Raw genomic sequence first — 26,434 nt, forward strand, 5'->3', positions numbered from 1 at the left:
ATATCTGCGCCGAGAACAATGAAGGCAAAGTGTGTGAAGTATTTACCTCACAGGAACAGCTCATCACTCAATGGAAAGCTTCTTTTGTCTTTCCTGCAATCCATTTCATCTCAGCATTCCCATCTCGTCCAATCATGGTCAATTCATCTTCGTCTATTGAGGCAATCAGAGCCCAAAGTGCACTTGAGCTCATTTAGCCGCAAGCGACCACTTGTACAAGGTCGTCCGCTCGCTGTATTTAGATTCAAGCTAGCAGGAATGACACTGAAGTGAAATAGTCATTTATATTTTTATAGCATCCAGGTCCCGCTTACATGCAATTTCTATGTGACTGTTAAAGGGGAAGTGAAGTAAAGAAATTTCTTCAAAATAACATGCTTGTTCTATATGGCTCCACTAGTCTAAACACTGTATTACTATTAATAGTACGTTTCAGAAATATGAATTAAGCAGCAAAAGCCACATATTTTCATCCATCTCAAGAGGCGGCCAATTTGCCACTAGCTCTCAACTAAAAAAATGACATCACGGTGCGTGAGGGCGCAGCTTGCAAATGTCACGTCCAAGCCCAGAAAACTGGTGAGTCGTGATTGGTTGTTCCCTCAGCCCTGAGGCACTTGTGATGTCATTTTCAGTCGACAGCAAGACACACAATGGCCTCGCCCTGAGATGGTTAAAAACAGTTGGATTTTGCTGCTTAATTCATATTCCACAAACGCAATATTAATCAGAATACCGTGTTTAGTAGTTGCTGGGATGGGGGGGTGGGGGAAAATATAAATTACATATTTCCCAACAATGGTAAAACATCTTTTCCAAATGAACAAAAAAAACCATCTAGTGTCCAACTAAATAAAGCAGGTTGCTGTAGCGATATCTTGCAAAGTAACTCTTTCACTTGACAGCTGGGGAAGGTGAACACTTCCCAACTGGTTCTAATTGGTTGAACAGGGGGGATAAAGCCTCCCCCATTAGGGTGAGCTGATCCCACCGACAACACAAAAACAACTTCCACAAAGAGCTTGTGCTGGCGCTACGTGCCATTCAGCGGCATGAAAGCCGAAGCTACCAGAGACACACAAAAACAAACCAAAAACAATGACGGCTTCGTAATCTCTGCCCGCGAGTGTGCAAACTTGGCATAAAGGTGCATAAAGTGCTATTGTTTTGAGCAAAGGCCGTCAGTTCGAGTGTCACTGGGTTGATGTCACGAGAACTGAGCTGAGTTTGTCTTTTTTTGGGGCGTTGGGAATTTTTTCCTACCTGTTGCCAACCCACCATGCATTTAAGCTATCTTGTCCAGTTGCACTAGTTTCACTTTGAGAGAACCAGAATCAGATCAGGATCAAAACAAAGTGACATATGTTAATTTTTATACGTCAAATTACATATTAAATACGTTTATCATAAAATTACAATTAATGGCCAATTTGCTCGCGCAAAGCATATGCAATGCTACATTGTTATAACAATATGACAATTAGAAAATAAACAGGAAATTAATTGGATTAACAGTGTAGCATCGCAATGCTTTCACTGGCCGGTTGAATGAGCTCTGCAAATTCTGCCTAGCAACTATTGACCAGGAAAAAAAACCTGAGCAATTTTGTTTACCTAACTATCTTCTGTTGCCATTCCTCCAGCCTCAAGAAGTCATCAGTTAAAATGATTAGCGCACATGCAACATTTTTTCATAGGCCTTTGAGCAGTTACGGGTAAGCACTGAGAATTCTGAATCGCAACAAATGACCAAGAAAAATAAACTGCGGAATTCTACCCATCTATGTTAATATTTCCAATTTTGATTGTCACTGCATGCACAGTATCCGTTCACTTTACCTGAGGAAAAAAAATCTAAGTATGTTTGCATACTGATTCACAGCAAGGGTCCATATGCACAGTCTATCTTGTTTTAGCTTACGCCTGGGAGCTCCGACATTCATCGGGTTTCAGATGATGATGATGATGATGATGATGATGATTGTAAAGCGGGTTGGCAAAGGACAGCCTGGCGTCGCTCCAGGACGAGCTCTGTCGAGTGAAGAAGACGAGGCACGTCCATTTGACATCTGCTACTTAGAGAGAAGGGCTACAAAAAAAGAAGAAAAGAGAAAAAAAAAAAAAAATCGGAGTCACCTCCGTCTCCCTCCTCCAAGGGTACACGCTGATGGAGAGACCGCCGCCGTTGTTGCTGCGGCTGGTCATGCGGCGGCGAAACTGAAATCATGCATGAAAAAAAAGGAAAAAAAGGACTTAAGTGTTGATGATAACTTGATGGGGAGAGGTAAAACCAAATGTTTCAAATTAAATTGAATGTAACAGCCCATGAAAAATAAATTAGGCCTAGGTTGTTAGCATCTTTTCCGCACGTGTCAATACATGCACATTTTTTTTTGATAACTCAAATCTATAAGGCATTAATTTTAATGTTAATGTTGTAAGATGAATTTAAAATATTAAAGTGTTTTGGGAGTCATATTTTTTGTGTTATGTTTACAGTATAAATTATACAGCCCATTGTAACCATTAGCTGGGATAACGAATAGCCAGGGATTACTGTATTACAATTTGTAAGACTGTGGACACTAAGGATGCCCCCAAAGAATTGTCTAATGATGGATCAGACGTTACCTCTGCCTTCCAGTCTAAGGCGAGGCGATCCATCATCCCGTAGTCCGTCCGGCTGCGCTTCCTGCGGCGGAGGCATAAAAATGAGCTCATCATCATTATCAGCAGAGTAAAAGAAAATACGGCCGTCATTATCGGTGACACAACTCACGTCGCACGGCATCGCTTACTGCACAGAGCCAGGATGCAGACGGCCACGCCGGCCACCAGCAGCAGCAGCCCGATGCCAATGCCGGCGTATACCGCGTCTGAGAGAGATGGTCAGTCACAAGTGGATTTGTTAGTTACTAATTGGACCGTAATGTATGTGGAGGTGGGAAATGTTGAAACGTCACCCAGCTGCGTGTCCTCCAGCCCATGTGGCGTCGGAGTGGAGAGTGACGGCTTCGCCCTCACATGGCAACGGTTGCCGGTCCAGCCTGGATAACATCTGCGGTGCAATGTAACGACCCGGACATAATGGACATTGTTACGATGCTACCATCTACCATGCTAACAACTGACGTGGACCTGTAATGTTAATTTGAGAACTTCTCATGCCTTTTTGGCACCCTCTCTAATGCGCTAATTCTGTCACAATATTGAAGGGGGTGAAGGCCGAATTTGTGATACAGTTCTTACAGTGGCTCAAATTACAAATTGAACGTGTGTCTAATTTGCTGTATATTGGGAACTATGATAAAGGCATCCCAAGCTGAATGCAGCCATATAGAATCACTGTCTTTCTGAATTTTAACTGAAAAGTTAGAGCGACACAACCAGGTGGGTGCGTCGTGTTCAAATATTGACCAGCAGGATCTATCAACAATTTCGTAGCGGCACCGTTGGGATATATAAAAGTGAGAAGCCGCTCAAGTTGGCAGAGGAAGAAAGAGTGGAATTTACAGGTTCCAACATGTTTCACGGAGCGAGACAGATGGAATTTTTATGTCTGGCGTCTCACCGTGCGAGATAAAGTTGAGTTGTTGAATGTGTGCGTGCGTGGCGTGTGTGCGTGTATATATATTACATGCAAACAGGCCCATGCTTCTCCACGTGGCACGGCCCTCGACCCAGGCAGTACATGGGAGGGCAATCTGCATAATAAAAAGTAAAAATAAATACATAATACAAAAGTGAGAGTGACAATCTGGTAATATTAATAATTCACATGTTTGTTATTACCGTACCAAGCCCGTCTCTCTAAAATGACTTTTTTCCCCCGTAACCCTCTCCGTAATAATGAGAGGCAAGTATGCATTTGCCGTTGCCACGGAAACAGCATTGCATTTGCATGTATATTAAAAAGTTGGCGATTCATTTCTCTGATTTTGCAAACATCACTATGAATAACAGGTCTCTTGCATCACATTTAAAGTAGCAGTAAGGAACATTCTTCTTTTTCTTTTGTTTAATTCAAACTCCAGGGCGCCCCTTAGACTTGCGAAATGGACTAAACACAACCCGAGAGTGTCATGGCTAAGTGCCTTGGCAACAACAGAAATGCTGGTGCAGTCATCACAATCATTCAAATGTAGTTATTTTAAGGTCAAATTGGCACATAGTGACACAGTTAATTGGAGGTTTGCTCTACGGAGATGAACCGATTTTAAGCATCAATGTCAAATGTCAGTGCCGCAGGTAGAGACCAGAAAAGGGGAAAAAGAAATCTGCCAGATTCTGAAGATATGCTCACTAACAAGCACCCAAAGTGTGAGGGTCCGTTTGGCACAGCTTCTCTTACATGTCAACAGAAAAACTAAAGTACGGATGAAGCTACTTCAAGACACATCCTCAATTTGAAACTCATAAATGGGGTAAGGTAACACTGAATGTGAAAAGTGAATATGCAGGGTATTACTGGATAACAAAAATAATGGATAGATGTCTCCTTTAGGTTGATGTCTCCATCTGTCAAAGGTGTTTGGGACATTACCGTCACAACTGGACTCATCTGCGAGGAAAGGCAGACAGTCTGCAAAGCGGTCGCAGCGCTTCTCAAGAGGAACACAAGCGGCTAAAGTGTCACACAGTAGTTCTCCCAGCTCGCACTGCAGCAAGGCTGGAGGGACAAAAAAAAGGCAGCGCAATTCCAAGACTGTTTGTATCACAAATATGATTCATTTTCATTTGTGACGCGTACGGCAGCCGTGCTCGTCCTCGCCATCAGGACAGTCGGGGACACCGTCGCAGCGCAGTATGGCCGGGAGGCAGACGTCATTGGAACACCGGTAGTGGCCGGCGGGGCAGCCGCCCTGTGGAGGGAGGGTGCCCGGTATGGCCGTGGGACAACGCTCTTCGTCCGACTGGTCGAAGCAGTCGAACTCATCGTCGCACTGCCAGCTCCTGGGGATGCACTGGAAGGTGTAGACACACTGGAAGTGGTCCGAACTGCAGGTGAGAGGCTGTGGAGTCACCGGTTCTGCGGACGGATGGGTGGGAGGCTGGGTTAGGTAGGTAGATAGATGGAAAGGAAGGTAGCTAGCTAGCTTACGTAAGGAAGTTAATGAATAGGTAGGTAGGTCGATGAAAGGAAAGGTTGGCAGGTTGGTAGCTTTGTAGATTAATTACGGTTAATGAGAAAGGTAGGTAGGTAGTAAGATAGTTAGGGAGAAGGAAAGGAAGGTAGAAAGCTAGCTAGCTAGGAAATGTTAATGTTAAGAATTGAGAATGTTAATGAGATAAGTAGGTAGCTAGGTAGGTAGGTTATCTAGTTAATTTGGTCAGTCCATTTGTTAAGGAAGTAAATGAGAAATATTAGTGAAATAAACAGAGTTAGGGTGTAGATAAATTAAGAAAGTCTTTGAGATACACAAGTAGACAGGTTAGTTAAATAATTTAATGAGCGCAGTAGGTCGATGTAGTTTCTGAATACAGCAAGTCAAGAGGAAAAGCCTTCACCTCCGCCCACGCACTCTGCCGTGTACGTGATGTCGTCCAGGGCCACATCGGTCCACATGTCTCCGCCCACCTCCGCCTGGAAGCTCACTCGAAAAGGCGCCGAGTTGGACAGGATGACGTTGGCGTACGTCCACCCCTCGGCTTGGTTTCCGGCCAAGGCCCACATCAGCAGCGGGGTGCCGCTCGGTCCGACTGTGAACACCTACAAACGCAGAAAGAATTGATGCAATCTTTAGAGCCAAAACTACAACCGTATGTTTTCAAATATATGGTTGCAATACTTTCTTGATTTTGATCAAGAAAAATGCACTTATAAAAATGTAAATGTAAGGAAATAAACTTGTTAATGACGTTTAAATGACTAATTATGGGTGATGTCAGGAGCAGGAGTCGGGTTGGCTCAACTTGGCAGTTTCATCTATGTGTGGACATCTGGACATGAGTTATGGCCTACAGCAGCTCGTTGGGTGTTTGATTGTTTGGCTCTCCTTGCTCACATACAAGGACATTAGAGTACTATTACTGTACAAACGCATAAAACATGACTGCTATGAATCACAGATTTCCACAATATAGAGCAGATTTCCATGGCAGACAAGTAGATATGTTCCACAAAATAATCCACCATTTGACGGGTCCGCAAAAAGGTGAACAGCGATATGACGGTTGAACACTGCACATATCTTGTTGTGTCAATCAAAGCAGGATTTTTTGGTTCATTATTTTAACTCAGTCCCAAAGACACCCGAAAAAAGACACGAATAGATGAAAATGAGGATGCTTTGATCAATTATTTCCTGCCACTGTCTTTCATTCTTCCCTGCGGGTACGATTCGATTGCTAAAAGTGGAGTCTTCTGCTTCAAAATGACAGCAAAATGGCATTATTTATGGAATCGCAGCCACCTTCAGTGTTCCCATCCTGTCTGAGCCGTGCATGTAGAACCAGAAACGCAGGTGACACAGGCCCACGCTGGCTGGAAAGGCACTAATGGTGGTCACCCTGGCAACGTCACCCTCTCGCTGAGCGGCTGAGTGGATGTAGAGGAAATTCCCGCCGCCACCTTTGTGAGAGAAATGCAGCATGGCACATTGTACAATTATCATTTAGTTGAAAGTTGGGGAGAAGGACAGAGCTGGAGAACAGTCTGAACAATTTGTAGGTACTGTAGGTAGGTTGGTCGATTAATTAAAGAAGTTATTAAGGTAGGTAGGGTAGGTAGGTACCGGTAGCTAATCGATCTACCTACAAACCTACCTACCTATCGAATTATACCTTCTTTATTGAGAGACCTAACAACCTCATTAACTTCTAACTAGGTAGGTCGGTAGCTAGCTAAAAGCTAAAACGCAAGTAGGTAGCTAGCTAGCTAGGTACAATAATTAATGGTCCATGATGTAGCAGTGGATTCTTTGGTTGGAAGACCTTTTGGATATTTTAAACACACTGAATTCCTTCAATTTAGATTACATATAAGACTTGAGGCTGATTGCTTTATATGGATGCTTGTCTCTCAGTCAGTGAGTGCGGTTGGTCACGTATGTGTGACCTCTCTCATGTTGAAAACGTTATCGATCCGCTGCCCTGTGACGTCATCAGTCAATGACACATTCAGTCAATAAATTCAGCTGTCCAATCAGAGGCCGCACACAACGGCAGTCCACAGGGGTATGAATTGTAAGTATTTAATCAGCTTGCACATTGGCAGTAGCTGAGAATTGAAATATTATACAGTATTTATAGCACAGTTGGTTCAGTACTGAAATTAGAGCCCCTCTAGAGGGTCCGCCAACCTGGACTGTGGTCAGATGTCGGTCCAGCTCCCGCTGTTTCGCTGCAGTGATTGATCCTCCAATCAAAGTCGTCATCGGTGTCCTGGGCGAACTGGCATCTCTCCTCCCATTGGCCGTCGTCCACGTCAAAATTACACGCTCCCGGCATGGCCACCACGACGTCTAAAAGTTTGTGTAAAAGTCAAAATGGATTCACTCGAAAATTAACAGAGAGCTGAATGAAACTTTCTTCGCGTCCACTCACCACAGTCCGACTCGTCCGATTGGTCACCGCAATCAGGCTTGCCGTCGCACACCAAGTGGGACTCGACACAGTGGCCGCTGTCACACACAAAATCAGTGATTGCAGGGCAGCTCATTGGCTCAGCGGGACCTGGGAAGAAGTGCATGGTGGTAAATGTTACGATTTGAGTATTTTAGAACATTTAAAACGATAAATCTAAATGCATTTTAAAAAGTTACAGATTACTGTATAGCACGTTGTCTATGAGAGGGATGGACTCTATTTGAGAAAATAATGCTGCAACTACACGCTGAATAAAATTTTATTTGTACAGTGTTTTACAAGAATGTCCACTGCAGTTTTTTGTTTGTTCTGGTTTTTGACTAATTTCATACTGACAGAAAATACAAAACAATAGAAAACATGGTTGAGTATCCATATACCCACCATGCATATATGACCCGCTTTTGAGCACCCATATACCCCTCAACAAATGAACACACACACACATGCACGCACGCACACATCTGTTCGTCATTATTAAAACAAAGCCTTCCTGCGTTCCGCACGGAAGGATGCAAGCGGTGGACAAAAGCCGACAAAATCCTGTCAAGAGAGCTCGGAGCATCTTTCCGCTTGCTGCACCTCATTTAAGATGGGGAGGAAGACAGCACTGTAACAGGCAGCATATGTGTATGCTGAGGAGGGAGGGGTTTACGGCGGAATGAAGGAGCAAATAAGGGAGTGAAGGAAGTAATGAGGGTAATAGCAGCACATGGCAAGTTGAATAAGAAGATGAAAAGAGTGACAAGAGGAAGGACGGAAGGAAGGAAGGAAGGTATAAACAGGAAATAAAGAAGTTTACAAAGTAACATTAACCCCACTAAGAAATGGAACCAATAGATGAAGGAAGGAAGGAAGGAAGGAAGGAAGGAACGAACGAAGGAAGGAACGGACGAAGGAAAGAAGGAAAGAGTAAATAAAGAAAAGAAGGACGTAAAAGAAAGTAATTGTAAGAAAGTTATAGGTAACACGGAGTGTGAAAAAAGGTTTAAGGAAAGGGACAGATGGAAGATGAAAGGAGTAAATAAGGAAAAGAACGAAGCAGCGAGGTAGGAAGGAGAGGAAGTGATTGCTTGAGAAAGGAAGGATGTCGAAAAAGAGGAAAGGTGGGAAGGAGCAAAGCAAGGAAAAAAGAAGTAACAAAGGTAATAGTAACACACAGTTAGTCGCTCAAGAAGAAAAGTGGGACGCAAAGAGCAAAGAAAGGAAAAAGGGAAAGGAAGAAGCAAATATTAGCACACAGGAAATAGAACAAAAAGATGGAAGGAAAGGAAGACGGAAGAAAGTGAAATTTGCCCCGTGTTCCGGCCTCGTGCAGCATCAAACATCAACATCAAAAACATTGCTTATCCCTTAACGTCAAGTCCCATTAACGAATCACAGTGTGAAATTACACCACTCGTATCGCTTGCCAGGATAACAGCAAACGCAATGTCATCATTCACGCCATTCGTCGTCACTCACTCGGGGCGCAGTCTTTGAATTCCAGGTCGTCCAAGGCGGCGCCCCCGCTCACATCGCGCCAACGCACGCCCTCGAATATCACCCGGAAGTTCCTCAGCCTTCTCAACGGCACCTCGGCCTGCTTCCACCCGTTCCCCTGATGGCCCGTTTTGTTCCACGCCTCCCACATGCCGTTCTCCGTCTGCGTGGAGAAGATCATCAGGAAAGACACATTGCACAGGTCAAGAAGGCACATTAGTGAGCCGGCTTTATCCGACGAAGGTTCTCATTAAGACAATTTGTCATTCAAAGCTTCCCGCCGCTTTTCAGGCTGTGTCTTGAGTTATTGTTGCCTCTCTCGCGCCGCATATGGAATACATTAAAAGACACGCCAAGTATGTAATTCCTCGGCGAGTCTTTTCCCATGGCAGCAGCCAGGCACCACATGGTGACTAATGCAGCGTTCAAACGAGCAATGCGACCCGGAGTGGGGCTTTGAGGGAGCCGCCATCACACCCAGCCATGCGTCATGCGTCTAGTGTCTTCCCAGTGTCATGTCGGAGTTCAGAGGAGAGAATTATTACGAGGATGCGCAGTAAAGTAGCGTACCGTAATCACGCTGCATTAATGCAGGAAAAAAACGGTCATACCGAATAAACAAGGAATGACTGACAGAAAGAACAAAGGTGATAAAATAAGGCATAAAGAAATCAATAGAAATAAAAAAGAATTATTCACAAATAAAATATGGTGAAATGCAGTGGGTTGAAGGCAAGAGAATAAAGGTAGGAAGGAAAAACGAAGAGACTTCACTCAGTAGCTCAACTTAAAAAGGAAAATGTGCACAGGAGGTCCAACAGAAACATGTAAGGAAGGAATAAAGAAGGACGCAAAGGAGGTGATATCTGCATAAAGGAAGTCAAGGAAGTAACAAAGGAAGTGGGCTGACAAAGGAAGTAAAACTGAAAAGCAAAATGTGCAAAAAGAAAGGAAAGAAGGAAGTAAAGAAGCACAGAAGTTGAACAAAACGATGGAAGGAAAGAAGGGACAGAGGGAAGGAGAGAGGAAGGGAGTGAGAAAAAAGAAAGGGAAGAAGGAGGTAAACAAAATCCAAACACAAAGGTGGAAAGACGGAAAGAAGTTCATAAAGGAAGAAATGTAAGTCCACAAGAAGTCCAACATACACATGGAAGGAAGAAAGGGAAGGAGGGAGGAATTGAGTTAGGAAGTAGGAAGTAAAGAAGGTCATATTAGGACAGCAGAAGTCAAAAAGGTGGAAGGAAGGAGGATTACAAAACAGGTAAAAAAAGAGAACGAAGGAAATGAGGGTAAAACTAGCAAACAGGAAGTTGAACAAGAAGATGGACGGATGAAGGGAGGAAGGAAAAGGAAAGCAAAAAGAAAAGATAGAATACAACTATAGAGTAATGGAAGGAAATTACCGGTAATTCTGAATTAAATGAGTCCTGATTGGAGGACTTGATGAGGTCAAGGGCCAGAAAGGATCAGCATTATAATAGGCTTTTACACAAGAACAACAAAACAGATTTCAGTATCATACCTTTCATTTTACCTTTCCTCAGACACTGATGTGGCAACACTCCTATCTCTCGCTCTAACAAGGACACGGCACGCATACAGAATTTTACATTAAAGAAGGATGGCTTCCTCTTGGCCGGAATACTGTACGCCCGCCACAGAAGTACGTCTGAAAGGAAGCGGCTTTACATTTACAGCATAACTACTGTGCTCAAATATTGTCACGATCAACCGCAAGCTGCTCCTCTATTCAGTGCAGCTGTCTCCACATTTCCCTTTAGATGTGCAATCATATGATGAAAAATGAAATGAAAAACATGTGAACATTGTTCTGGTCGTCACATCTGTGCTCAAACGTAACGTACTAGGACACATGTATGCACAAAAACAAGCTGCCGTGCATGTAGCAAACATCCATTAAGTGCCAATGGCTCACAAGCCTTTATTGTTAATGCATGTAAAATACTCTCAGACAATCTAATGAGATCTAATATGAGTGTGGTATGAATAAATCTGACCGCACAAGGACAAAAATGCCATTTTGGTTTGAAACGAGCATTTGAGGGTCCTTCAAAGGAAGTAAAGAAGGTCATATTAGCACACAGGAAGCTGAAAAATAATCGGATTCCCATGTTGCGTTAATTTAAAAACCTTTCAACCTCGACACTTTTTCTGATCTTACACGCTTACCTTGACGAGCAGGCGGAGAGTTCCTGAGGCCTTGTGGGAAATGTAGTACCAGAAGGAGAGCTTGCAGATGGAGCTGGTCTCCTTCCACAGCGAACTACTGATGTGAGCCTTGTCGCCTTTCAGTCCCACTGGTGTGGCTTCCAGATACAGGAAATGACCTGAGGCAGAAGAAGAATCCATTGTTAGGTGTGTTTTTGCACAACTGTCACATAGTCATGCCATAAAAGAACAGAGGGAGGGAGGATGGAAGGGGAAAGGTAAGGAAGAAGTAAAACGGAACTAGCAGCACACAGGAAGTAGATCAAAAAGACAGAAGGAAGAAAGGAAATAATAGCACATACAGGAAGTGGAAGAAAAAAAGGGCTACGATATGAAGCTAAAACAACAGAAAAAAAACGATCTGGCAAGGACAACAAACCGGTTTCATCCATCAACGTGTGGTCATACGGCGGTCGTATGCTCTGGACCGAGCCGCTTCCCAGCAACCAGTCGAAATTGTCCGCCAGAGAGTTTTTCCAGCCACACAGGCCGTCCTCGAAGGAGCACGACGTCCCGCAGCGCTCCTCGTCCGAGCCGTCGCCGCAGTCGTCTAGGAAGTCGCAGCTCTGGCCGGGGGAGAAGCAACGGCCGTTTGCGCAAGGCAGGGAACCCGCAGGACAGCGGTCTGAAAAGAACACACACATATAAAAATACATATCAATAACAATATATTAACTAAAAGTAGCCTATTATAAACTTATTCACTGCCGGACATTTTCAGACCCTCTTTTACCCTACCTGGACTGGGAAAAGATAAATAAATGTGTCCTTGGCAGTGAATGAGTTAAGCTAAAATGTACATTAGCGTCCCAACAATAAGACAAAACATCCATAACGAGATGAAAACATTCACAAAGCAACAGGCCAGAAGGGGGCAGCAAGAGCAAGTCTTATTCTGTTGACAGCTCTGATGGTCAATTAAAGATCTTTTTAGTTGTTGGAACTGAAATGTAATATATGCGTTTAGACTACTGATGGTGATGGGGGTGAGGTTCAGAAATAAGCAGTTTGACCTAACTGGTTCTGCTGTGGCCAGTGTGATGTTAATAAAATGGCAAATAGGAAGGGATGATATACCATAAATCACTGCTGCCACTGTTTTTGTTGTTGTATTATTGATATTTTATTTTATAAGTAAAGTGCTTTGTTACAGCTGCAGCTGTTGTGAAATGCGATCCATAAAGTTGTATTGTATTGTATTGCATCCAAGTTGTTCCCTTTTAACAGCTTATCAACGTTTATGAAAAAGAGATTACCTGCAGAGGGAGGTCTGTGAATTACAACAAGGACAAAGGACATTTGTGGCGATAGAGAGACATCAAAACAAAAAACATTCTAAATGGATATCGTTTCGACCACTGAATTATTCGCACTGGTATGTTTTTTTTTTTTTTTAAATGACCTCTGCAAAGTGTACCTTCAGGGGGAGGGGGAGGAGGAGTGGCCTCGTCCTCTATCGCGGCTGAGGAAGCGAGCAGGCACTCTGGCGAAAAGGTGATGTCGTCCAGGCAAATGTCCCCCTTGGGATTTCGGCCCACCCGTCCTTCCAATGTGACTCTGAAGTCCTCGTGGTGGCTCAGCGGGATCTCCCTGGCCTGCCAGTAGTTGCCCTGGTCGCCCGTCAGGTTGAGGAGGAGGTGAAGACCCCCTTGGCTCTTCCGGAACACGCCCAGTGTTCCGATGCCGTCTCCGGACATGTGGAAGAGGAAGCGCATCTAAGGAAAACGTCATAATTATCCAAATGAGTGGGGAGGTGTTCATTTTTTTGCTTTGTTTGAGGTGCTATTCCTGTAAATAGTGGCCAAGCAACTTACTTTATTTACTTAGCTGCGTTCATTTATTTATTTTTTCAACTGCAGCAGGGGAGGCATGTATTTGGAGAGGTGGGAGGCTTTAGCTGTAGAAAATTAGCAGTACACTACATTTTATGTCAATCTTAAGTGGCGTTAAAAAACACTCATATTTAATACCCTTCTTTCACAAGTCAGCAAAGAGTTGCACCAAAGTAAGTGCTGCTGTTTTGGTTAGCAACAGAGTTCAAATGTGCTCAGTAATTCATGTGTGAAATCAGGATTTAGTGAGGTCAATTCAGTTGTTTTTGTTTTTGGCGGGATAAAAAGGATAGTACATCAGATTTTTAGAGCCATTTTGGTGCTGTAAGCAACAAGCAAGAGGGCATTTTAAGAAAAGTGTTAAGGATTAAGATGAATATACTTCTTATCTCACAGGAAGATTGTTTCTCTCCATGGAAGCGCAATTACAGCAGCCTCTGTCAGCCTCGGCAGACTGACTTGTTGGCCGCCCCCTCCTACTAAATTAGCCACTGGCGTGATTGATGGATTGACTGACAGGTCGAGGGCGGAAGAGGGCAGACGAACGGGGCGGTCGATCACTCCTACCAACAGGCTGACAGCTGAGATGACACAGCAGGCAACTAACACTGACTAGTGTGTGCGTATGTGTGCGTTTTCTTTTTTTTTTTTCTTTCTTTTTATCACACAGTATCTATTTTCTTTGTTTTCAATAGGGCTAGAACAATTTTGAAAAATAATCTCGTCAGTTTCTTTCCTTCAATATTGCGATTACTATGTTATTATGTGATTCGTTTTCAAGGTCCTCTTCCCATGTATTTTTAACAAACAAGCAATAATTTCATCTCATTACAATAAGCAATAACCGATTTGTTATACTGTACATATTTTTTTGGTCCTATAGGTTAGGCTTACACTACAATAAAGGCAAATGAACAATGAATTAATATGACGGACAGTTTATCTAGCTACTTGATGTTAAAACTTTTGACGTGCAGTCTTTTAAGCACTCACCACAACAACTTTACAAATTTCTGCAGGTCAGTGTGCAATGCGCAATAGAAATAAAGAAAACAACTTGGAATAATCCAATTTGTTTTAAAATCTGCCTGACCTTGCACTGGGAGCTCCTGTGGCTCAGCAAAGGCCCTGAAATGCGGGCGGCATTTCCAGCCGCCTGAGGGAAAGAGCTCTCCAGGTAGAGGTAGTGCCCAGAGGGGTCCCTCAGGGTGTGGTCTGTGGACGGGCCCGTGCCGAGGGTGGGGGTGCTGCCGGCTTTGATCTGCCAATCAAAATCGTCCTCCGAGCTCTGGCGCCAGGAGCACAAGTCAAACTCAAAATCGCAGCGGCCGCTAAACTCCTCTGAAAAACACAGATGTGAGAGAGTAAAAGAAAATCAAAAAAATCAGCCACATCGTTTGGTGTGCGGTGGACCTAAATCTGTCTTTAGATACCCACTCACTGCAAATGTAAGGTTCCTCATCCGAGCCGTCCCCGCAGTGGTTGATGAAGTCGCATAGGTTGTCCCGGGGGATGCAGCGGCCGTTGGCGCAGGCGTACTGCTCGCGGGTGCACGGCACTTGCGAGGGCAGCGGAGGTGCGCAGTCCATGAAGCCGACGTCGTCGATCACCACGTCGCCCATGTAGCTGATCCCGCGCTTGGCCCGGAACACCACCTGACAGGCAACGACAAAGCCGACGTCGGTTTCACAAGCAGGCTTTCCTAACCTTTTGTAGGATTCATGATAAGCGCCACTTTGCAGAATAGAAATAAGCAGACAGACTGTAATGATTGACGACACCCATTGGGCACTCAAATTTAAGAACGACAAGCTCACTGTTTATGAGGCTGATTTGAAAAGGCCAATAGGACTCTCTCCAACTCTATAGAAAGAAAAAAAAAAACGGGCGACTCATCAACTTGGCGACCGGTAGCATCCGCGTGGACACGACTGCTGACGCAAAGGTTAATGACTGTCGACGATGGAGCTCCAAGAGACAAATCAAACCTTTGGCTGACACACGCAAAGTCTGTTGATGCTGGACTGACCTCAGCTGGCAGATGCCAACGGAGAACTCATTAGTGCCACGATCACGACTTAAACCTATTTGGGGCGGACTAGGACTCGATCAATTCGGGATTGATCAAGGCCATCAGCTAATGAGCCGTGTCGGTGTGTGGGAAACAAGTAATTTGATTGGGAAACAGCATACAAGGCTAACATGCTATTTGGGCAAACATATTCAGAATCGGACGTACTTATCGGGCCCATTTCTCTGTCACTGTGATTTTTAGGCAAAGAAATACAATTTTGGAGTAAAAAAAAATTCAGCCCCCAAAGCCAGTTTCACTTAGTAATTTGGTAGCTGTGTCTATCATGAGTCAAAAAACAGAAAAGTCTCCTGAACCCATGCCTGAAAAGGCACAGGAAGTCTGCCATTTTGGTTTGAACTCGGCATTTTAGGCTAATTTTGGACGCTTCAATCACCTTCAAAGATTAGCTACCCCTGAAGCTTTTGTCCCATTGCAACCAAATTTAACAAGACAGATGAGCGGAGCAACAAAAATAATTGCGTTTCCGGAAAGTTTTAATGACTTGCTGTAAACCAAGAAACTCCTCACTGGCAGTAATTTATAGATGCAATTAACTCCATTGTAGTGGAGGGCAAGTTTTTCATGAATCAATTGTAACACCATGTTAGGGTAAAAGCATTTCCAAACCTGAAAGTCATTCGACAGCCCCAAGAACACTTCACCTCGTCTCCACTTGTTGCCTTGGTTACCAGTCTGAGACCAAACTTCATGAGTGATGTTTCCACGCCTCAGCAAAAGCTGCAAAAAGAGATCAGTGAGAAGTGTAGATGCTGACAGGAGCAATTACGACTTTTCCCAGGGATTTTGGACTCACTTGCAGAGAGCCCACAGTGAATCCGCCCATGTGGTACCAGAAGACCAGGGTGCAATGTGGCCCTGTGGATGCAATAAGGGGCGTCTGCAGGTCGGTGGCGTGGCCATAGCCACCGTTGGAGCTGTCGGCGCACATGTACCAACCCTGAGGGCTGCCCCTGCGAACAGAAGTGGTGCCACAAACTTCACAATTTTACCAACAAAAGAGCCAGGAAATAAACACGATGGTAGAATCTTCATATATGCCTTGAGAGAACAGACGAATTTGTGAATCATCACTCAGTTAATTGAGACGCGTGGTTTGTCAATTTTGACGATGACGCCGCTGTTGTGGGTCTCATATCAGAGAATAAAAAGTCCCACTACAGAAAGGAGATTCACCACCTGGCTCGGTGCTTGGCAGACAACAACCTGGTCCTGAACACCGGCGAGACAAAAGATTTCATCGTGGATGACGGAACAACAAGAAGGATAGCACACATTCATACATTGGAAGGTAGCAGAGCGCGTGGACGACAACAAGTTGCTAGGAATCCACATCGCAGGCTCACACCTAGTTAAAAAGGCCCAGCAAAGAATTTGAGGAGGTTCAGGAAGGTTGGTTGGAAGGTTGCTTCAGACTGGTGGCAAAGTTATAGAGGAGCACCATGGAAAGCATCCTCTGTCATGACCGTCTGATAAATCAGCTGCATGGCCCAAGACAGAAAGGACTTGCCCCGGATGTTTAAAAGAGCCCAGAGGATTGTGGGAAGTCCTCAGCCAGACCTGGACTGTGTGTTTGCTAGCTGCCGCTGGATGAAGGCCAGCAGTATTTCCAGAGATCGCCGCCACCCGACTCACAGACTGTTTTGTTGTGCAATGCACAATGACAAAGACTTTTTCTTCTTAAATGGAATGAAGTCAACCAAGATGCCACTTGACTGAGATACGAGGAAGTAGGCATGAATACAAATAAAAGACAGAAGCTGGAAAAGACAATAACATCTGCAATTGGCTTCATTTTAGAACCACCCTGTAGATTATTAAATTCACTTTCATGCTGTGCCCAGGTTTTATTCCCAGGGTCTTTTAGTCATGGAATGTCGTCAACCAAGAACCGACCTGACACGATGGAGTGTGCATGAATAAAAATAAACACACCTGAAAACCAAAAGTTACAAGACAATGGGGAAAAGCACCTGTAATTATCCTGACTTTAGAACTCACTTCAAGCTTACACAATAAAGTCCACTTTCACTCTGTCCTCAGGGTTTTTTTTTCACAGAGTCTTTTTTGGGATCCGCTGATTTAAGTCATGTTTATACAATATACAATACAACTTTATTTATACAGCGCATTTCATAACAGCTGAAGCTGTAACAAAGCGCTTTACATTACAACAACAAAATAGCAATAATATAACATTCGAAAGCAATAAACTAAAACACAAAATGCAAAAAATACGATATAGAATAGACACCGGAAAACAGCACAAAACCGTCAGTCTCACATCGGCTCAAAAGCCAAAGAATAGAAAGGTGTCTTCAAACGGGTTTTAAAAATGGACAGAGAGGGGGCTTGCCTAATATTCAATGGAAGGTCATTCCAAAGCGAAGGACCAGCAACAGAAAAGGCTCGATCCCCTCTGAGGCACGGCCTGGTCCGCAGACCTGAGGCTCCGGGAAGGTACGTAGGAGGGGAGGAGCTCGGAGAGATACCCCAGGGCGAGGCCGTTTAAAGATTTGTAAACAAATAGAAGCACCTTAAAATGAACCCTAAAATGCACTGGGAGCCAGTGAAGGAAATTCAGAATTGGGGTTATGTGCTCCGTCTTCCGAGCATACTGATTCCCTACTTTTCTCAGCTCCATTTCTCTTCCTGCCTTGGCTATGAGACAGAGTACACTCGGTCCGCACTTTGTTTGGTCCTAGGTTTGATTATGTTTTGTTAATGTTAAATACGCTTGTACCTTTCTACACTAACGCACCTGTTACGCCTCCAACCACTTCAGACTGACTCTACTGGCCATTCCCATATGCGTACTGTCATTTCTCAAGTATAACATGCACGCATCTATTTTGCATATCCAGATTGTTGCCCCGATTTTCCTTCGTAATGATGTATTACCCACACTTCCGATTTGCTGATATCCACGCTCAACTTATCTGCGTAGTCATTTGATAGACCGGGATTGATGAATGTGATTTTTCAAATGCCAATGATTATCCTAAAAACTCGTGTTAACAAGCACAAATGGAAGATTATCGGTGAGAAGACCAGTGTGTGCAGTTGAATAGGTAATGTACTTCAACCGTCAATTGTTTTTCATGAATTTATTTGCTCTGGAGGATTTTAGAGGCATTTGAGGAGTCATTCCATGTTTTTTTTTTTTTTAGAACATTCTACAAAGATGGTGGCCACTTCTCACGATGCTACATTTAGTATTATGTTAGTCACTTCATTGATCAATTACACAGACTGACAAATTGCACAATGGTAAATTCCCCTCTTTATCCCAAACTAAGAATTACTTGTCTTCAAAACACAAAGAATTGGCAGTTAAACATTTAAGGCGTCGCCTCAACGAGGGTTGGGCCCGAGTTAGAGTCACATTCTTTAATGATGATCACGACACGGCTGGGATGCAATATAAACGTTGGTGGAAGACCAACACAGCATCCATCCGAGCTCCACTAAGGGCACTGACGGCAGACTTGATTGAGCGTGGTGAGTACTTTCTTCATCTTGAAGTATTTTTACTGAGAGAAGATCTAAATTGGACATATTTAAAAGTCCAAGTCAATTTTGACAAAAGAGGAAATATTTTGGGAAACAAGCGGAATTTCACTTGACAATGTTGTTCATTTTTCTCTTCTTATCATTTTTACAGTAAGTACCACATTCGCTAAATTACATCAGAGGACGGAGAGGCATCATCATGATGATCAAAACTGTTGTTTGTGTATTTCTACTTTTTGGTCAGTAATCTGAAGCAAATATTACTATCTGGAGCTTTATGTCAACATGTACCTGCATCTCATCAAACTCCTCCACTGATTAAGGAACCCTTGCTGAGGGAGGTCAACAATACAGCGGCAGTGGGAGACGACTCCTCCAGGCCCCAGAGACTACAACCGTCACAGTCGATACACCCAGCTCAGTCGATTCACCCAGCTCAGTCGATACACCCTCCACAGTCGATACACCCTCCACAGTCAGTCATGATGAAATTGTAATACTTATTACTAAACTACACCTGATTATACAAAGGTTGGTGATTATATTTTGCTGAATAAATGTTTAAAAACAAACATTTCTAAATAATTCAGTGCAGACATATTGTACTAAAAGTTGAAAACAACTGTACTGTACTTATAATAAAAGGAAATAATAATGTAGTTTGAAAACTGTGACTTTTTCTCAAGGCTTTTTCTCAAGGCTTGGCCACAACGTGTCATCCCTTTCCATCTACGCCTATCATCTGCATGCTCCTCTCTCCATCTGTCATCCTCCCTTGGGTCTTCCTTGAGCTCTCTTGCCTGGTAGCTTCACCCTCATCCAGCATTCTCGTCCAAACCACCAAAGACTGGTCTTTGTAAGTCTCCAAAAGATCTAACCTTGGCTGTGGCTTCGGATGAGATCATTTCGAAACCAATCCGACCTGGTTAGTCCAAGGAAAAACCTCAATACCTTCATTTACGCCACCTCCAGCTCTGATTCCGGCTGACCCGTTTTCTGAAGCTGGGCCGGGATTGGTCGTTAACTGAGCCCTGAGTAGTTGTGATGTCATTTTCAGTCGACAGAAGTGACAGAAGTCAAATGGACGCCCCCTGAGGTGGCTCAAAACGGTTGCATTTTGCTGCTTAACTCATATTCCACAAACACAATATTAATCAGAATGCCGTGTTTCAACTAGTGGGCCTGTTGGGAACATATTCTTGAAAAAATATGTTTGGGTTGATTTCCACTTGAAGTCATGTTTGTACAATATACAATACAACTGCATTTCATAACAGCTGCACTTTACAACATTAAAATGGCAAATAATAGAACAAGTGAAAGCAATCAACTAAAACACAAAATACCAAAAATACGATGTACAATAGACACCGGAAAACAGCAGAAAACTGTCAGTCTCACGTCGGATCAAAAGCCAAAGAATAGAAATGTGTCTTCAAATGGGTTTTAAAAATGGACAGAGAGGGAGCTTGCCTCACATTCAATGGATGGTCATTCCAAAGGGAAGGGCCTGCAACAGAAAAGGCTCCATCCCCTCTGAGGCACCGCTTAGTCCTCGGCACATGGAGCAGCGCCTGGTCTGCAGACCTGAGGTCCTTAGGAGTGGAGGAGCTCACAGAGATACCCGAGGACGAGGCCATTTAAAGATTTGAAAACATTTTTTTATGTTTTTTTTAGAACATTCTACAGAGATGGTGGCAGCTTCTCACGTTGCTAAATTTAGTATGATGTTAGTCACTTAATTAATCAATTAGACAGTCTGGCAAATTGCAGAATGGTAAAATTCCACTCTTGGCCCTGCACTAAGAATTACTTGTCATCAAAACACAAATAATTGGCAGTTGAACATTTAAGGCCTTGCCTCAACTAAGGTGTGCCTAAGTTTTGGGTCACATTGTTTAATGATCACGATACGGCTGGGATGCAATATAAACGTTGGCGGAGGAGCAACACCAACACAGAGTCCATCCGAGCTCCACTAAGGGCACTGACGGCAGACTTGATTGAGCGTGGTGAGTACTTTCTTCATCTTGAAGTATTTTTACTGAGAGAAGATCTAAGTTGGACATTAAAAGTCCAAGTAGCTTTTGACAAAAGAGGAAATATTTTGGGAAACAAGCAGAATTTAATTTTGCTGAATAAATGTTTAAAAACAAAAATTTCTAAATGATATGACATATTGTACTTAAAAGTTCAAAACGACTGTACTCTACTTAAATACTTAGGAGTACTGGCTTTAAATATTTTTGCTGTTACTCACAGCGTTTGGTCGGTGACAGGACGATGATACTGCTCTCCGGCATGAATGCTCTCCCCTTGGTCAGGTGACCAGCGGAATGCGTGCATAGAGACGGGGGGCGGGACAATCGTCTCCCAACCGCATGTTTTACCACCTTCAAAATCACACTGCACAGCCACTGCATGAAAAAAAAGCAAGGGAATGATATTTAGGGTTAGGGTATGGATAAGTCAATGAACAGGCAGACACATTTTTCTATTTCTAAAATGTGTCGTTTTTGCTCATTTTTACCACAGTCGATTTCATCTGAGCCATCCGAGCAGTCCTGCCTGAAGTCGCACACTTTGTCGCGGGTGACGCACTCGCCAACCGAACCGCATGCAAACTCCCCTTGGGGACAACGGTGGGGCTGAACCGAGGGGGTCGGCGTGGTCCCGGTGGGGTCTGTGGTGTTTGCCTTGGGGAGCTCACCTTCGTGGGCAAATGACACACATCTTTAATGCTCAATCGGAACACACATGCTGACCTCACAAGGCGTACCTTCATGTGGGACGCAGCCGAGGAAGGAGAGGTCATCAATGGCGATGTCCCCGTTGAAATCATCTCCGACCGTACCTTCAATTACAATCTAGCCACAGGGACATAAAACATTTTTCTTTTTTTTTTTAAGATCTGGGCAACAATGTGGAAGAAAACATGTGAAAGCAAAAGCGTACTCAAACTAGGGTCCATCCTTAATATTTAAGAAGGTGTGAAAATTTGAATTTGGCCCTTTTAAAAAAGGACTTTTGCATACAGTATAAGGATTTTTTAGACATATTTTTTTTTAAAAAGTGGAAAAGTATCATCCCATCCAAATCCAAACATATCAGTGTGGTATGGATTGGCTGTGGTGTCAATTAATTTTAAAAAAAAAAAGGCCGTCTTTTGGGTGAAACTTCAGGATGAACCCAGACTTTTTGTACAACTCTAACAAGGAGTCAAACGGCAAAATTCACAAGAGTAATAATACCTGGAAAGGTCGAGCGCTGGTTAGGTAAAGAGTCTTCCTGTGCCAAATGTTCCCTTGGTCCCCATATCCCACCCACAGCAATTGGCCGCGGCCCGTCGACGTGGTCCTGAGATAGATGGCGAGGCAGAACACGTGCGAGCCAAACATGTGGTAGTGGAAGCGGAACACACAGGGGTGTCGGGAGTCGAAGGGGTCCTCGCCGCGCCGGTGGGTGGGCTGGAAGGCCGGGCTCAGCAGCACCGCCGTGTCCTTGAACTCCTGGGGGACGGACGACTCGATGTAGAGGTAGTGGCCGTAGCTGGTGCCCAGCGTGTGGTCCTTCCATGGTCCCGTGTTGAAGGACGGGGTGGGGCCTCGGGTTCGGGTCCAGTCGAAAACGTCGCCGGCCCCGTTTTGCTCCTGTTTCCAGCTGCACAGGTCATGCTCAAAGTTGCACTGCAGCTCGGGGGCTGTGACAAAGTGCAGGACCCAAAATGTAACTAAATAATGGCAATTGTGGGATTCCATTATTACCTACTCAGATGTATTGAATAAAGATTACATTCTGAATAGATGATGGATGGACAGGTGGGGATAAGATGAATGGATGAGGAGTAGAAAGTAGCAAATCTCTAGGGGTAGTAATTTAGTAATGGACATCTGGAAATGGCCAAAATGACCCCAAAATGAATGATTTCCTGTGTCAGGCTAGTCGCCGGTCTTCTCACGATACCTACCAATAAAGGGACATTTTAGGATGAAAAATCCCACTCACAGCAGCGTTCTTCATCTGAACCATCCCCGCAGTCGTCCAGCAGGTCGCACAGAAGCAGCCGCTCCACGCATGCCCTGGTGCGCGTGCAGTGGAAGTGCGTGAGCGGTGGGCACTCGGCGGCGGCGGGCGGCATGGAGCAGTTGTGGAAGGACACGTCGTCCAGCGCGGAGATGCCATCAAACACGCCCAGACTGATTTTAGCCAGGGCGATCTGGAAGGGCCGCGTGATGCGACCCAGCTGCACGCTGACCCGGTTCCAGCGGCTTCCCTGGTCGTAGAAAGTCCTCCATATGATCGTGTTGTTTTGGATGCCTCGGATGCGGAGGTACATGTCGGCGGCCCCCACTGATATTCCCGAGTTGTAATGCCTGGACGGCGGAGAAAGGGGACGAAATCTGGCAATTTGGCAAAGGAGAAGGAAGCTACTGGTTTGCCTCACCAGAAGGTCATGGTGCACCCGGAGGCCGACTGCTGGAACCACGGACCTCTCAGAACCGCCCTCGGATAAAGACTGCTACTGTTCTTCAGTATGAACATAAAGTGACCTGTAATGGAGCGACAATTCATCTTTCAAAGAGACGCCGGAATATCATTTATCATTCATGTTCCTCAAGGCTCTGTTACTCGACCTTTCACTGTTACTGAGAACTTCACATCTGTGTTGCATGGAATCTGAACAAAACCGTATAACATACCTGTACACATTATTTTTCATGATATGAAACCAGACGTTCCCCTCAGGAAATGTGTCATATCTGCAAGCTTGCTACTCAGCAAGCGCATGGGACCAAAACACACACTTTCACTCGGTTTTCTAATCGCAAAACAGAGTGCACGGCAAGAGACAAACAACAGATGGTGGACCATTTAGTATTCAGGGATATGCCTCGTACCCTCCGTGCTGTTACTGGAGTGGTCCGGAGGCGGTGGCCGACCGTAATACTCCGGCGGTACATCCGCGGACGAGCCCCTGACCCAGTCGAAACCGTCGCCAAGGGTGTGTTCGTACCATCCGCACGACCCGCCCTCAAAGTCGCACTCCGAAGCTGGACAAAGACATATTTTACAGGATATTACAAAGAGTAAAGGTAACAATAATGACTTTCTGATCTGACATTTATCAAAAACCAGGAATGATACATAATGTGTTATTAATCAACTTTTTTTCTTTTTTTTCCATTTATTTAAAGGGTTGGGGTTTTTTTTCTTGTTTTTTTTTAAATGTATTTTTCACGGAAACGTTCATTTGGACTATGCAGAAAAAGCTACAAGTTGAGCATTCCAACAAATCTTTCAATAACGCTTTGACAGTTTGATATTATTGTCCCAACAACCAAAGCGCTTACGGCAGTTGCTTTCGTCGTCGCCCCGGGGGCACTGTCGGGTGAAGTCGCACACTTTGACCCCCTCTATGCACGGCCCACCGCCTCCACAAGCGAACCACGAAGGGGGGCAAGCGCTGGTAGGTGGGGACACGCTAGGAACCAAACCTTTAAAAAAAAAAAAACAGGTTTAATTTGTTTTTTACCTGTGACTAATAAAAATAAGAAAAATGTCAGTACCTGGTATACAGTGGGGACTAAAGGAAACATCATCGATGGCCAGCACCTCTGATGTATCACTGTCTGCTGTTAGAGTCCCTTGAATTACCACCTGGTGGATACACACACGCAATTTTTGTTTTTCAATTCAATATATTTATATCAATATATTTATGATATATTAATTCAAAGATGTAACATAAGTTAAATTAATTAGTTTCCATTTGACAAATTTAAAAGGCGGATTTTGTTTTTGCTTCAATCCCTTGAGAATTGTTCGGGTGACGTCATGCACACAGTGACAAAGTCCACGGAGCGGCTTTATCTGTGACTTTGAATCTTTACTACCTGTCGTATATGCTGTGTGTCGTCGTGGGGGAGGAGGGACTGGAAGTAGCTTGGATTGAAAATTATAGCTTTTTTTGCTCATCATCTGAACTGTATTTTTCTTCATATTTTTTTCTTCAAAAACCTTATCTTAGTTATTTCTCAATGATTAAAAAAAAACAAAAAAAAAACAACATTTTACTTCATTTAAAACTGAGCTTTGCTTTATTGGCCAATGCAAGAGTGTCTTAGATAATTATAGGACAAAAGCAACCAAAATTAAAAAAATAAGCCCCCGACAATGTTATACAAAACCCGAGCAAAACATTACATTTTTAATAACAACAACAACAATAATACAATGCATAAGAATAACGTGAAACTCGCACACACCTGAAATGTGTTGTTGCTGGAAAACCGTACGACATCCCGCTGCCACACTTCCGCTGGAGTGGACTGCTTCCAAAGCACAGTTCTGTGATCCAGTGGACCGCTCTCCATCAGAACCTGAAGAGCTCCATGTTGGGCTGAGATGTAATGGTAGAAGCAAATCTAAAAAGGACAGATGTGATCAGTGATCAAAATTTACATGCACAGATTAATCGGGTCACTGACATACAGAGTTTTTAGTTTACAATGGGCACTCGTGGAATTATTGTTGCGACATAACTATAGTATACAATAAAATCTATCAATAAAGTTTGATCAAATCAAACAATTACCTATTTTCATTGGGTAACAAGAGGCTTATTGTGATGTCACAATTCAGCTAATTTGTGTAAGTGCTTTAATTGTGTTAATGGGTGCTCACTTTTTCCCACACTGTGCGTTATGAAAATTATACTTGTTACCTTGCAGTTGTCAGCGGGCCCAAACAGAGGACTTATTAGCTGCGCAGTGGTAGCATTTCCTCTTTGAGGCACAAGGGACAGGAAGTATGCTGAAGTATTCAACACATGGAAATGTGAGTGAATAAAACACATTCAGTTTATTTCGAGTCTATAAAAGAAGGTCTCAAACCTGATTGCTTGCCGTTGTGGTCGCGATGGATGGGCGCAACCGCGGTCGTTCTGTTCCATTGAGAAAATGCTTGAGATGGTTGGATCAGGTCACAGAAGCTTTTGTCAAAGTCACATCTGTTATAGTTGGAACCTGCAGAAGAGGAAAAAAAACATTTTACTATTAGTACTGGTGTGTTTCATGTCTTTTAGACCTTGACTTTTAGACCTTTCTTTGCCGTTGCCATTTTATTGAGGCGTGTGGCATCCATTTTGACGTAAGTTACCAATTATGGTTACTTTTCTGTAAAAGCCAACTCATATCTACAAACTTAGTAACATTGATTCCAAAATGAGTCTTTTGTGGTGTTTTGTCCCATGACAAATGTCACTACAATACAAATGCATACATTAGTGTGTGATGTATTGACTTACAGTGTCGCTCATCGCCACCGTCGCCACAATCGTCTGTGAAGTCGCATACACAATCCTGGGGTACATGTGCTCCATTTGCGCAGGTCAAGTGCAAATTCAAACAAGCATCAGTAAAGAACGCCAAAGACGAGGCCACCAACAGCATTCGCTGAAATTCCCACATCACGGATGCCTACATGACTTTTTACTGGAGAAACTCTGTGTGACTGTGTGCTCCAGAAAGTCATAAACAGCCATAAATGGCTTTTATGGCGCTTACTCATTATGCTTGCTTGGCTGATCAGAGTCTCCGTATTGAACCAATGCCAAGTGAGATAAAGGCTAAATGGCTAGCTTTAATGGAGCATAACAGATTTTTCTGAACCTTCTGTTCAGAGTGTTGCTTTTTTACAA

The 26,434-nt window shown here is 43.8% G+C and overlaps 1 protein-coding gene and 1 long non-coding RNA gene across 2 annotated transcripts; one reads left to right on the top strand and one right to left on the bottom strand.

Moving 5' to 3' along the window:
• Positions 1 to 265: 265 nt before the first annotated feature.
• On the bottom strand, positions 266 to 26,219 carry malrd1 (MAM and LDL receptor class A domain containing 1). Its single transcript, XM_086020993.1, has 33 exons — positions 26,042 to 26,219; positions 25,629 to 25,760; positions 25,460 to 25,548; positions 25,002 to 25,160; positions 24,303 to 24,393; positions 24,087 to 24,230; positions 23,634 to 23,786; positions 23,180 to 23,285; positions 22,741 to 23,108; positions 21,987 to 22,435; positions 21,515 to 21,602; positions 21,266 to 21,445; positions 20,996 to 21,152; positions 16,019 to 16,175; positions 15,832 to 15,942; positions 14,572 to 14,785; positions 14,224 to 14,471; positions 12,716 to 13,013; positions 11,678 to 11,923; positions 11,260 to 11,417; positions 9,052 to 9,232; positions 7,546 to 7,674; positions 7,302 to 7,463; positions 6,414 to 6,571; positions 5,509 to 5,710; positions 4,751 to 5,029; positions 4,544 to 4,669; positions 3,638 to 3,704; positions 2,964 to 3,058; positions 2,780 to 2,876; positions 2,632 to 2,692; positions 2,137 to 2,217; positions 266 to 2,031 (listed from the first exon to the last, which is right to left on the bottom strand). The coding sequence occupies exons 1-33, from the start codon at positions 26,202 to 26,204 to the stop codon at positions 1,918 to 1,920; spliced, it is 5,463 nt and encodes a 1,820-aa protein (XP_085877119.1). The 5' UTR covers positions 26,205 to 26,219; the 3' UTR covers positions 266 to 1,917.
• On the top strand, positions 18,658 to 19,394 carry LOC147127332 (uncharacterized). Its single transcript, XR_015084344.1, has 3 exons — positions 18,658 to 18,723; positions 18,887 to 18,974; positions 19,059 to 19,394. It is a non-coding gene; the product is annotated as an uncharacterized LOC147127332 (long non-coding RNA).
• Positions 26,220 to 26,434: the final 215 nt, after the last annotated feature.

This window comes from Filicampus tigris, chromosome 21, assembly GCF_054856515.1.
Source record: "Filicampus tigris isolate MCC_2025a chromosome 21, RoL_Ftig_1.0, whole genome shotgun sequence".
Classification (NCBI taxonomy): Eukaryota; Metazoa; Chordata; class Actinopteri; order Syngnathiformes; family Syngnathidae; genus Filicampus; species Filicampus tigris.

Coding starts and splice junctions, on each gene's coding strand:
- malrd1 (XM_086020993.1), bottom strand. CDS start 26,204: ATGTGGGAATTTCAGCGAATGCTGTTGGTGGCCTCGTCTTTGGCGTTC. Junction 25,161..25,459: donor GGCCCGCTGACAACTGCAAG/GTAACAAGTATA, acceptor TGTCCTTTTTAG/ATTTGCTTCTACCATTACAT. Junction 3,059..3,637: donor AAGCATGGGCCTGTTTGCAT/GTAATATATATA, acceptor ATTGCACCGCAG/ATGTTATCCAGGCTGGACCG.